The following is a 13,844-nucleotide window of genomic DNA, read 5'->3' as shown; positions in this document are numbered from 1 at the left end:
GCTGCTCCATCCCCTTTATCATTCTGGTCGCCCTTCTCTCTACCCTCTCCATCGCAACTATATCTTTCCTGAGATGCGGCAACCAGAATTGTACACAGTATTCAAGGTGCGGTCTCACCATGGAGCAATACAAAGACATTGTCATTTTTTGTTTTATTAACCATTCACTTCCTAATAATTCCTAACATTCTATTTGCTTTTTTGACTGCTGCAGCACACTGAACCGATGATTTCAAAGTATTATCGACTATGATGCCTAGATCTTTTTCCTGGGTGGTAGCTCCTAATATGGAACCTAACATCGTGTAACTACAGCAAGGGTTATTTTTCCCTATATACAACACCTTGCGCTTGTCCACATTAAATTTCATCTGCCATTTGGATGCCCAATCCTCCAGTCTCGCAAGATCCTTCTGTAATGTATCACAATCTGCTTGTGATTTAACTACTCTGAATAATTTTGTATCATCCACAAATTTGATAACCTCACTCTGAGGGCAAGCAGGATGGTAGTCCTCACACATGGGTGACATCATTGTATGGAGCACGGAACTTTGATCTCAAAGATTCTAGAACTCTCAAACATGCTCTACTGAGCATGTGCAGCTATAGTCTTCACCCTGCCCCTAGGCAGAGTCCCTCAGTCTTTTTTTCCACTGAGCAATGTGTGTCAAGGTATATAGCAGCACTCCATTATGATTGTGATAGTGCTCCTATCTCCTTCAACCCCTTCATGAAGGGCCACTCACATATCTGAAGCCTCCCTTAAAGGATCCCCCTGTATCTTGGAATCTAATGTAGATCTTGATCAGCTCATGAAGCTACCATTCCAACCACTGGCGTCGGCAGATCTAAAATTACTTCTTCCGACTTCTGCCCAGAAGAGTAAGCAGATTGCAGCCCCTGGTCTCATACTCTCCTTCAGTTTTTCACAGTAAAGTAGTTTTGAAAACTCATTTTAAATTTCTCCCAATGGTAGGCTCCCAATTTAATTTAAATCTGAGCTGCTAGTACTTTCTATGACTTTTTTTGCTGGTTTATGTGCTACATTTCAACTAGGCAAATGATCCGTTCCAATTTCATTTCAAATACAAAATTTAGGTGTGATTTTTTTTTACTTCGCCTTGTCTTTTTGCCCTCAGGTGAAAGCAGTTGTTAAAAATGCATTTTACAAACTGAGAATAAGTAAGGATGATTTTCGCAGTTTATTTCATTTGATTATACTGCACAATCATATCAATATCTAGGTGGTTTACAAACTAAAAACATTCATAAGATAGTAAAATAATAAAAAACAGTGCTGCAGTCATTAGTGTTATCTAGTTTGGACTACTATATTGCTGTTTGGCTTGCTTTCATTCACCTTGGGAGAATTGCAAATAGTCCAGAATGCAGCAGCCTGTGTGCTTACTGGTGCTCAACAGCAGGATAATGTTACACCTATTTTGAGAGCCCTTCATAGGTTACCAGTGCAGTGTCATATTAAGATTTTGACTCTTGTACAAAAGGCCTTGAATGGCGATGTGCCATTGTGTGCATTAGTTCAGTTTTAAAGATCTACTGTCCATCTTGTATGCTCTGACGCAATAGGTCTACCTTACAATTCGATTATCAAAAACAAGAGCATTTGCAGTCACTGGGCCAGTGATAGGGAATTCTTTTCCAAATGCAGAGCTCTGAAAGCTGTATCTATTGTTTTAGAAAACAGGTGAAAGCATTGCTTTGTTCAAGCCTTTGGGTCAGTATGACCATTGGGTTGATTATTAATTTATTTTTTTTTAGATGGTTAATTAGCTGAAATAGCTAATGATAGAATATTTTTGTCTCAAAAAATGAGTAGGAGAGTATAAGACTGGCTGTGTGAGGTGGATTATTCTAGGAAACTAGGCTGAGGAATTTATATATAGTATGTTTGTTTCAGTTTTTGGTGACTTGTAATAATGACTACTGTGTGTATTTCTTATAATCTGCCAACAGTAGTGGATAGTGCAGGCAACAAATTTTTTAAATAAATCCATTTTAATATCAATATATTTTTCTGAGACGTTTAAGGGGAGAAGGCTGTCCACACACTGGACTTCAGAAGAGCATTACTCTTCTTTTTGGATAAAACAAAATCCTTACTACTCTTCATTAAAAAGAAAAGAAATGAACAGTTGACATTGGCCTTTCCACATAATTCAAAGTGGTTTACATTTCTGCGATCGGGCTTTCAGTCCCCATTTCCCATTGATTGCTAGCTAGGGATAGTAGGAATATTTTGTATTTTGGAATTCCTCCCATTTCTGTAACCCTACCTTTTGTGGGGGTATGGCATCTAGGATATATAATCCCCTGGAGCATGCTCAGTGCTTGAGAGGGAAGGAGGTAACCAAGTGGGAAGGCAACAGGGGAAGAGATAGGAATCACTGCTCGAGATCCCCCAGGATTTTAGTTTAGGAAGGAAAGATCTCTTCAGGATTTCAGTCACTATTGAGAAGTTAGTTAATCTTCTGGGGGGAATCCTAATACTTTGTGGATGGGCCTCTTGTCATCAACTTTCACATTTGGATATTTGGACACTGGACTTCTGAAAAAGATTTTTGGACTCTGAACTTGACCAATTTGAAGGGAAAGCATACCCCCGGTATCTCAAAGGACTGGCATGTAAGGATATTGTTACCTGAGCAACCTAAAGAAGCAAGGGTAAGAAGAAATTGTGATATTTTTGCAAAGGGCAACCCCTTGAGAATTTTCCCAGTTGAGAAAAAAGTTGAAGAGTTTGTCCAAAGTAGAGTTTTGGATGTTTATGTACTTGGGGACTGTTATCCTGCAGTTTTTGTGTCGGGGGGTATTTTTCCACCTTTTGATTGCCTTTATGCTGGAACTTCATTCCAGGTACCCAGCATTTCAAGGTGAGAATGTTTTTCTCCATGGATAATAGTGCAAGGGAAGTGAGAAAAGATCAAACACCTAAGATGGACAAGTTGACAATAATAATCATTGCCATCATATTTCTGATGTTTGTGATTTTTGGTATTATGGCTTGGATCTTCCTTTTTAAGTTACAGTAAAGACTTTTATTTGCACACCTGTCAGACTCGAGTGATTTTTTTTTCCTACCAGTTCACCCCTTTTTACTGGACTAGGGGATGGCAGGACCCTTTTGCTCCTCCTGTTTTTTTTTTTTTCTATTTGTTCTGATTTTTGCTTCCTTGCTATTGCTCTTCACTGTTTGGCACTTCTGGATAATCAGAAGTGTTGCTAGGTACATAAGACTTTGGGCATAGGTCTATGGGATTTGGACCTGCACAGTCTCCCCCTGAAATGTTGATAATTCAACAATAATGATTAGTTTCCTCCACCCCAAGAACAATCCTGTAAAAATATAGCACATTAGTGTTACTGAGATCCTGCCGGTCTTATGGGGACAATTTAAGAAATTTGCACCATACTATTTGGTTCTTACATAATCAGTGATGTACTGTCAGTTTCTTATCAAGAGGCTCTTACCAATTTTGTTCCACTTGGTGAGATGCTTCTTGTTTTCACAAAATTATTTAGCCCTCCATCACCTTTCTCCATGTAACAAAAAATAAATGTTACCTAGAACATACAATAATCTAGCACTGAAAATTGCATTCCACTCACTGGATTCTTGGCAGATTTTGAAACTTTTTACTGGATCAGCATACAAATTATCTAAAAAGGTGCGAGCGAAAAAATAAAATAATAAAACATATCAGACCCAACTCCGTGGGGTAGCGGGTGGGTTTCATGAGGACTACATCCTGCTGTCCTGGGAGAACACCTGTTACAGGTAAGCAACTCTGCTTTCTCCCAGGGCAAGCAGGATGGTAGTCCGCACATATGTGGGTAATTAGCAAGCTACAGGCTGACTCATATTTAATTTGGACCAACAGCGTACAACTTGTGCAACAGGCACAGCAACTGACGAGCTGTTGGGAAAAATGAGGCAGCTTGAAAACCACAGTAGATTGGATGTGGAAGGAGTTGGGATATTACTGGAAATAAGTTCTTCAAGACGGATTGGCCGAAGGCAGAGTCTTGGCGTCCTTCGTTGTCCAGGCAATAATGTCCTGCAAATGTGTAAAGAGAGCACCATGTTGCAGCTTTACAAATCTCAGCAATTGTGCACCATATGGTAAAGCTATTCTATTTAGAACGATAAGATTTCCTTGTGGAAGGCTTTCGTGAGGCTACAAGCACTTGACAGACATTAGTTGAAAGATTGAGCGGTTGCTGGTTCAAGCTTTCAACATCCAGGTTGTGAGGGATAGGGTATGAAGGTTTGGATGGCGTAACATGCCTTGGTTCTGAGTTGTGAGAGTGGGCGCTGTGCCCAGGCGAATGGGTTCTCTGATCGAGAAGTATGGGAAACCATACTTGTTGAGGCCAATACGGGGCTATGAGTATCATTGACCCTTTGTCCTGTTGTAGCTTCACTAGAGTTTTTGGCTATCAGCGGTATCGGGGGATACGCGTATAGGACGCCTGTGTTCCAGGGATGAGCGAAGGCGTCCATGGTTAACTTGTTTTGTTGCCTGTGCAGGGAGCAGAATCTGTCCACTTTGTGATTCAGTTCGGATGCAAAGAGGTATATTGTTGGTTGACCCCAGCGTTGGAAGATTCTGGTTGTTACCACAGGATCCAGAGACCACTCGTGGGGATGGAACTGTCGGCTGAGGTGATCTGCTACTACGTTCTGTATACCTGCCAGATAAGTGGCCCAGAGATACATGGAGTGTGCAAGGGCCCAATCCCAGATGTGTGTGGCTTCTTGGCAGAGGAGATAAGAGCCTATGCCACCCTGCTTGTTCAAGTATCACATTGCAACTGTGTTGTCCATTTGTATGAGAACAGTCTTGTGTGAAAGGCAGTCCCTGAACGCATAACGTACAGCACGAAGCTCTAGGAAGTTGATCTGAAATGTTGCTTCGAGTTTTGTCCAAGTACCTTGAGTTTGAAGTTTGTTCACCTGAGCTCCCCAACCCAAGTTGGAGGTATCCGTGGTTAAGGTCACTTGTGTAACTGGTTGTAACTGGTTGCTGGAAGTGTAGACCTGTTAGCAAGTTGGCTTTGTTTGTCCACCAGTGAAGTGATTGACGTAGCTGGTGTGTTACATAAATCTGGGTTGACAGAGATTGAGTGGCTTGGAGCCACTGAGATTTCAAAGTCTATTGAGTTATTCTCATGGCCAATATGGCCATAGGAGTGATGTGGACCATGGAAGCCATGTGGCCCAGCAACATTAGGAATTGATGTGCTGAAGCTGTGTGTTTTGTGCGCAGAGACGTAGCTAACTTGCAGGCCGAATCAGTAAGGACGCGGTAGAAAAAGTGCGGCAGTGCCGGGCGCCCGCTCGTTTGCCACGCGCACAGTCCGGATCACATACCGCTCGATACAGTATTTAAATGGCATACAAATGCAAGCCGCGTCCATGAAGCGCAATCCATTTTACTGTATAGGCACTATACAGCGCCTATACAGTATCCTGGGTGCGCTGGAACCTGTCATTTCAAAGGTCATTTCAAATGACCTTTGAAATGACAGTTACCAGGAAGTGGATGGCTCTCCTACAGACCCTGCTGCCTTGAGCGCCCGGCGCCAGCAAGCCCCAGCAGCTGGCGATCGGAGGCAGGGAGCAAACAAAGCACCCTCCTTCGGACGGGCAAGAGAGACGAAATTTCACAGTCCCAAACCAAACCAACCCAATCCAAGCGTCAGGCAAGCCCCAGCAGAGAGAGACGAAATTTCACAGTCCCAAACCAAACCAACCCAATCCAAGCGTCAGGCAAGCCCCAGCAGAGAGAGACGAAATTTCACAGTCCCAAACCAAACCAACCCAATCCAAGCGTCAGGCAAGCCCCAGAAGAGAGACGAAATTTCACAGTCCCAAACCAAACCAACCCAATCCAAGCCCCAGCAGAGAGAGACGAAATTTCACAGTCCCAAACAAACCCAATCCAAGCCCCAGGAGAGAGAGACAAAATTTCACAGTCCCAAACCAAACCAACCCAATCCAAGCCCCAGCAGAGAGAGACGAAATTTCACAGTCCCGGGCAAACTTTCCCCCAGCCCCCGCTCACCTGCCCTGGCCTTGGCCACGCAAGCCCCCAGCAGCAGCAGTAGAAGGGCGTCGAGAGAGAGCAGCTTCGGCAGCCTGGGGCGGATCGGGCGCTCCCCATGCGAGGCGGCTTCCAGCAGCCCCGCCAGCGAAGGTGAATACTTGCACGCCTGTACGTCCAATATGGGCGCTCAAGGCAGCGTAGGTGCATGCGCACACGCAGTGACCTGAGTGCCCGGCTGGACGTCTGAGGTCACGGTGTGCGCGTATTCACCTTCGCCGGCGGGGCTGCTGGAAGCTGCCTCGCATGGGGAGCGCCCGATCCGCTGAAGCCGCTCTCTCTCGCCGCCCTTCTACTGCTGCTGCTGGAGGCTTGCGTGGCCACGGCCAGGGCAGGTGAGCAGGGGCTGGGGGAAAGTTTGCCCGGGACTGTGAAATTTCGTCTCTCTCTGCTGGGGCTTGGATTGGATTGGGCTGGTTTGGTTTGGGACTGTGAAATTTAGTTTCTCTCTGCTGGGGCTTGCCTGATGCTTGGATTGGGTTGGTTTGGTTTGGGACTGTGCGGCTAAATTCACCACACTAACGCCAGGGTCAGGGTAGGTGGTAAATCAGCAGGTAAAAGACGCGCAAGATAGCAGGTTAAAAAGGAGATAGTCGGGGCACACATTACTGTATGGGAGGGAATAGCTAATCGGATCATTTACATACATATACATGCCGCAGGCGGAAAGGGATACGCGTCGAGTAAAAGAAGCGGTAAGGATCGGTAAAAACAGATAGTGAATCGCGGGTTAGACTTACGCGGCCAAATTGTGAGTACACAGCGGGTTAGAAACGGGGTAACTGCGGCCGCGCTTTACTGTATCGGCCTGTTGGAAAGTGTGTCTGCGCGGCCGTTGGGCAGGAAGGCCTTTGCCACTGTGGGGTCCAAATCTGCTCCGATGAAAGTCAGGAGATGAGATGGAGTCAGGTGGGATTTTTGGTAGTTGATGAGAAAATCCAACGAGTGTAGCAGATTGATAGTAAGCTTGAGGGTGTCGAGAGCTCCTTGCTTGGATTGGCTCTTGATGAGCCAGTTGTCCAGGTAAGGAAAGATGTGTATGATTTTTTTGCGTAGAAGGGCCACAGTCACTGCTAGGGACTTTGTAAATACACGGGGTGCCGAGGCAAGTCCAAAAGGCAGGACCCGGTACTGAAAGTGTTGATGTCCCACTAGGAAACGCAGGTATTTGCGGTGATGTGGGAATATTGAAATGTGAGCATAAGCATCTTGAAGATCCAGGGAACAGAGCCAATCTCTTTTTTTGCAGACGGGGAAGCAAGGTGCCCAAAGATACCATCCTGAATTTTTCTTTTTTAGAAATTTGTTGAGATTGCGGAGGTCTAAGATGGGGCGGAGGCCGCCTGATTTCTTTGGAATGAGAAAATAGCGGGAGTAGAACAGTCTGCCCTGCTGTGCCCAGGGAACAGGTTTCATAGACCTGGCGCCCAGAAGGGTGGACAGTTCTGAGTCTAGAAGACTTGTGTGATGTTTTTGCATCCACAGAGGATTGGGTGGTGAGTCCGGGGGTACCATGAGGAAGTTTAGATGGTATCGCTGGGTTATGGATATGACCCATTGGTCTGTGGTAATGTTGAGCCAGTTGGTTATGAAGTGGTGAATTTGACCTCCTACTGGCAGATCTGGATTTGTGGAGCGACTGCTGTTCTCTGGATAGGTCTCAAAATCCAGAGGCTTGGCCTGTTTGCGTTAGTGGCTGAGGCCTGTATGTTTTAGGCTGTCGAGGATGTGCTCTCTGAGACAGCCTAGTTGGCCTCACGCGAGATGTAGGTGGGTAGTATCTGCGTGGGCGATAAAATGGTTTTCTAGGGTCCCTTCTGGTGGATCTCCTTGCAGAGGAAGGGACCTCAGTAGTAACTGTGGATAATTGCCACAGGGTCTCATTGTGGTCTTTTAGTTGAGCCACTGCATCTTGTATCTTGTCTCCGAATAGGTTTTCACCGGTACATGGCAAATCAGCAAGTTTGTCTTGGACTTCAGGTCTCAAGTCAGATGCTTTCAGCCAGGCCCACCTACTGGCGCTGATTCCCATTGCCGACAAGCAAGAAGCTGTTTCAAAGGAGTCATAAGTAGCACAAACCTCATGTTTCCCAGCCTCAAGGTCTTTCTGTAGTATGGCGTTGAGACTGGGGAAGAGTGTCGGCTATTTCCTGAACCTGCTTCCAGAGATTCCTTTGATACTGTGTCATGTAAAGTTGGTATGCAGCTATGCATGACACTAGCATAGAGCCCTGAAACATCTTGCGACCCAAAATATCAAGGAATATTTGGTCTTTGCCAGGAGGCATTGAAGAGTGAGGTCGCAGTCTTCTGGCCTTCTTCTGTGCAGACTCAACCACCACCGATTGGGGTAGTTGTGGCTTTTGGAATCCAGGAATATGTTGGACCAGATAAGTTGCATCTGTCCTCTTATTCACTGGCTGGACAATACAAGGATGCTCCCAGAGACAATGCTGGAGATCCACTAGCACTTTGTGGACAGGGATCGCAGTAACTTCTTTCGGAGCTTCAACAAATTGGAGAACTTCCAATGTCTTGTGGCGGGTGTCCTCTGTAATCAGGTCAAAGGGGATTGTCTCTGACATCTCCCTTACAAAATTAGCAAAGGAGAGATCTTCTGGGGGAGATTTTCTCCTTTCTTCCAGAGGAGATGGTTCTGATAAGATGTCCTCCGTGGATGTGGCGGTGTCAATATCTTCCCATGTGTCAGAAAAGGTCTCTAGTCGAGATCCTGAGGGAGGGAAGAAGGTTGGTACTGTTGGACGTGTTGGCACCGATGGATCCTTCGATGGAAGGTGTCGTGGCACTGGTGTGGGTTTCGGTGGCATCGAGGGGAACTGTGGGCCTCTCTGTCCCGAGAGCCCTGACAGACCAGGCATTGGTTCCAGCATCGGTGGAATCGGAGTTGAACGGGGACTGGGATCCGTGCCTTCATCCTCTGAGGATCCCGGAATGGGAATAAGGACTTTCAGAGACTTTGCGGGTTGCTTTGGCATTGGTGGCCCGGGCTGTGTCGGAAGGGCACAGATGAGTGCATCCAGTCTGGTTAGCAATGGTGCAAATATTGATGGCAATGGGGGCCAGCATCGATGACTGTAAGTCTCGGAGAGCATCGAGCACTGCCTGACGGATAAAACCTTCCAGTTCCTCCCTGAAAGCTGGTGTAGATATTGCAGCGACAGGGGGAGGCAGGCTAGGCGCTACTGGCACCTCCACAGGCACTTATGGGGGCTCAGTACCCGGCACCGATATCGGTGGGGATCGCATTGGTTTTTGGGTGGAGAGGGTGTTAAAGGCTCCTCTACCAGTGTCCTCTTCGCAAGCGGCTCGATAGCCATCGAGGCCAATGTGATGTCTGTGCCGGCACCGGGAGTAGACTCGCGTCGGTGCTTCCCTCGGTGCTCAGTCCGGTCTTTCTCCAGCATCGAGGATGATGATACAGATGCCATAGATGGAGTTGGTGACGGACGGTCACCGCTGCCCTGGTGCACCCGGTGAAGTTTGATTACTAATTTCTTCGATGCTCCTGCTGGTGACGATTGGGTGGACATCGATAGTCAGCTTGATTTTAAAGAGAGTCTCCATCTTCTCGAGGCAAGCCCGCCTACCCTTCAGAGTCATCTGGGCACAACTTGGGCAGTGAGAAACGTTGTGTGATGAGCCAAGGCACAGCACACAGACATCATGTGAGTCTGTAATTGACATGGTAAGGGGGCATTCCAGACATTTTTGTAAACCTGTTGCCATGATGGCAGAAGTTGAGGCCCGGAAACGGTCGATGGCCTGCGGACACCGAAAAAGATAGGGGCAGGAACTGACCGGGGATAGTGAACTTTTCTCACCGAGCGATGAAAAACAATATTGCGATGGGAGACTCTATGAGGGAACTTTTTAATGAAGTAATCTTCAAGTTTTTTCCGTGAGGAAAATTGTGTGAGAGAATTCTCACAGAGCTCCTAACCGCGAGGCAAACTGCAGCGTGGAAAAAAAGAGACTGAAGGGAGACCCCTGTGGCTACAGGGATTATGGCATGCTGGGCATGCTCAGTGTGCCACTCAAAAGTTCTAGAAACTTTGACAGAAAAGTTTTCCGTGATAGGGCTCCGTCCAGTGACGTCACCCCACATGTGAGGACTACATCCTGCTGTCCTGGGAGAACACCTGTTACAGGAAAGCAACTCTGCTATCCCCTCCAGTTTTTTTTTCTTTTCCCCATCATCCCTGCTCTTGAATCCTTTACTGTCAATTATCTCCTCTCATATTTCTCCCATTCACTCTCTCTCTGATTCAGTCTCCAACCAGTCATTCTCTTCCATACTCTCCCCTCCCACCCAGTATCCTCTCTGTTATACATTCAAACCCCCCCCCCCCCTCCGCCACAGTCCCCTTTCTCTCTCTTTCAAACTCTTCCTTCTTCCAATCTCTCTATCTGGCTTTCTCATCTTCCTCCTTCCCATCACACCTCTGGCTGCTCCTCACCTCCCCCCAACACCACCTCTGGCTTTTCTTTCACTGAAAGCTCCAGCTACTTTCCACCCTATTACCACCAGCTCTTTTGTATCCCCTCATCCCACATGTTTCTCATGCATCCCCATACCCTGGTCTACTTTCATCACCTCAGAAGGCCCAAGTTTGCATTGCTGATTTCATGGAGAATGGGAGAAGATACTACATTCACCTCATTCTTTCCCCAGCATTCAACCCCCTCCTTATCTCCCTCTCCTACCATCCCCTCTTCACATCACCTTCTTTGAGCATTTACCTTCTCTCCCTCCCCCATCATTCACTTACAGCTCCTTTGTGCATTAGGATACTTCCTTCCTACTCCCACCCTCTGCCGAGTCCTGGAATCACAGCAGTGGTTGTATCTGTACCTGATCCAGCCCATCCCCTGCTTTTGAAACAAGGGGAAGGAATGAATGGAGCACACACACAGCAGAACAGGAAAGAAATTACTCCTGTTTCTCCCTACTAGCTGCTTGCAGTGTCTACTGTGTCATACCCTTCTCCCCCCTCCAGTGGGGACAGGAGGTGGAGAGTTTGGAGCAAACATTGCAGAGAAGAAAACAATTGCTCTGCTCCCTGAAGTAAACAGAACAGCTGTTTGAGATTCAGGCACTGGCCAAAGAAGTGGACTAGTGGTTAGAGCCAGTGGGCTGTGAACCAGAGAAGCCAGGGTTCAAATGTAACTGCTGTACCTTGTGACATTGAGCAAGTCACTTTACCCTCCAATGGCTAAGGTACAAACTTAGGGCCTGATTTTCAAAAGCATTTACATACCTAACATTGGGTTTTACAAGTGTAAATGCATTTTTCACAGGTAAATGCCTTTTGAAAAGTGCTATGTTACATTTACACATGTAAATCCTTTTGAAAATTACCATCTTAGATCATAAGTCCCGTAGGGATAGGGAAATATCTATAGTTCTTGAATGCAATGTGCTTTGAAGTGCCGAGAGGCGTTACTATAAATCAAATAAATAGTTTCAGGGCACAGGGATGGTAGCAGTTATCACTTGTTTTTAGCTAGTAGGGTTGAGTGAACCCAGCCTTCTACCCTAGATAATTTTAGTGAGTGTGCATGTTGGACAATAAGGCTCTGTTTTCTTACCTTCTTTTGGGGTTCTGCATATCGTGGTCAGTGTCCTTAAATTTTGATTTCTTGCCACTCCAGCTTGATTGGAAGTTTTCTAAGGGGGGACGGGTGTGGAGAGGGGGGCATGGAAAGGGATACAGTCTGATACTGATTTTTTTTGTATGAATGTTCTGAAAGTTAATAAAGATATATAAAAGAAAAACTAAGCTGCCTAAAATGAAATTGGATGGAAGACCATTTGTGCCAGTTATACTTAAGCATTTTTTTCCTTTCACAACAAAATTGAAAAAGCATTTAGTACATCTGGGTTTTGATTGCCATCTTTGGTTCTGACAAAGAGCTCATTGATGGTATATAGAGTCACCGGATGGGGATTGCCAGTTGATTTCTAGCCCATTTGCAGTTAATATTTTAAAATATATTTCCCTCTGAATGTGAATGTGGTTAAAATGATCTGACTTTTACCCAAATCAAAGATGGCTATCAAGTACATCATGCTGCTTTTGCCTGACTCATTGCAAGTCTTTATCTGTCGAGTCAATCAGGTATAGGAGAAAACATTTACTGGAGCCCTGAATGCTGACAAACTGTTTTATAAATGACACTAACATATAATTTTTTATTTTTTTTTTTCCTCCTGTAACTATAGTGCTGTGTTCACCTGGACCAATTTGCTTGTGGTGGTGGTGGAGCTGTGTGGCTCAGAGCAGGAAGCCCTGGACTTAGTCCCTCTGGTCACGAATGTGGTTTTGGAAGAACATTACTTGATTGTGGGAGTAGTGGTGGTTGTGGATCCGGGAATAATTCCCATCAATTCTCGAGGGGAGAAGCAACGCATGCATCTGCGGGACAGTTTTTTGGCTGACCACCTGGATCCCATCTATGTGGCCTATAATATGTAAAGGGGCAAGGACCCAACATTTGTGCCCCTACTACAGCACCACTACCCAAGTGGTCAACGTCTAACCTTGCTTGCTTAGGTCGCAGAAACGAGGCAGGCTGATTTCCGGTTCATTAAGTGAGATTCTGCTATCTTTTTGTTTCTTGCATCAGATCCTTTTGGGGAAGGGGAGGGGAGGGGTTGCACCTCTGCAGTCGCCTCATCAACAGCTAAAATTGTCCAAGAAAGTCGTCACCACGACAGTGAAACAACTCTGGACACGCTGCATTAGCTGTATCCTCACTGCAGAGCTAACATGGTGTGAGCAGCAAAAATCAACCAAGGGAGATTTTTGTCCATTAGTGTTACAAACTCTGTGTGTATACCAGGGGGGAGGGGGGGGAATGTATTTTTGATCAACTTGTACTGATTTAGGATTCTGCATTGGGCTTTTGTTTAGTTGATATGGGAAACTATCAGATGGGGGGCGGGGGGGGGGGGGGTGGGTTCTGAATCCCCTGTATGTGTCCTGTTTGGCTGCTTCAGTCTTAATGCTTTGCTCTGTTATCATGGGATTCCAATGCTTGTAAAATACGATGTCATGGCCAAGCCCAAAAACCAGCTCATTTAGAATTACCAGTTAACTTTAGTTGAGTTTTACATTGAAAAGTTTGCCTATATTTTAAAGATGTAAATATTAATATAACAGAATGGACTTAGAGATGGGAAATTGGTGGGGGTGGGGGAGGGGAGGGGATATTGGGTTAAGTATAAAAAAAAAACTGATGTTAGATATGGGGGGCGGGGGGGGGGGGGGGGAGAACCAGGGCTACAGTTTTAAGGTTTCTAGCACAAAGTATTTTGGTGAAGAGTCATCCGTTGTCTCTAGAGAAAAAGAATTTTCAAGGCCCAGAATATTGCCATATTTGTTGTTTGCTGGAAGTACGTCCTAACCTGAAAGACTTAACAATTTGTCTTGCAGTACATTCACACAGGCTTTAAAAACTTTCTGTCTCTGCAAGGTTGAAATTGATCTTCAAAAACAAGAATGGTTAGTAAAGTAACTTTACCCTAGTTTTATGTTGGAAACTATGCACTTTTTACGTGGTCCCTTAAAATGTACATCAGCCTCACGTCCTGTGACTGTTCCTTGTTGCTGTCACTGTCTGTCTCACGTACCTTACAGCACTGGGAGCACTTTGTGAGCGCTCACTTGTTTTCCACGGTCCCTGGTTTTCCTT

At 45.8% G+C, this 13,844-nt stretch overlaps 1 protein-coding gene across 4 annotated transcripts in view; it reads left to right on the top strand.

Moving 5' to 3' along the window:
- DIP2B (disco interacting protein 2 homolog B) overlaps positions 1-13,333 on the top strand; it is a 433,878-nt gene extending 420,545 nt beyond the window's left edge. For all 4 annotated transcript variants that reach the window (XM_029594985.1, XM_029594983.1, XM_029594984.1 and 1 more), the window contains one exon: positions 12,373-13,333. In XM_029594985.1, the coding sequence (XP_029450845.1) occupies positions 12,373-12,625 (253 nt within the window). In that variant the 3' untranslated portion in view covers positions 12,626-13,333. The remainder of the gene's footprint in view (positions 1-12,372) is intronic.
- Positions 13,334-13,844: the final 511 nt, after the last annotated feature.

The sequence above is a fragment of the Rhinatrema bivittatum genome, chromosome 3 (genome assembly GCF_901001135.1).
Source record: "Rhinatrema bivittatum chromosome 3, aRhiBiv1.1, whole genome shotgun sequence".
Lineage (NCBI taxonomy): Eukaryota > Metazoa > Chordata > Amphibia > Gymnophiona > Rhinatrematidae > Rhinatrema > Rhinatrema bivittatum.
The sequence above is the reverse complement of the archived record's forward strand: the minus strand, read 5'-3'. Positions and strand labels throughout refer to the sequence as shown.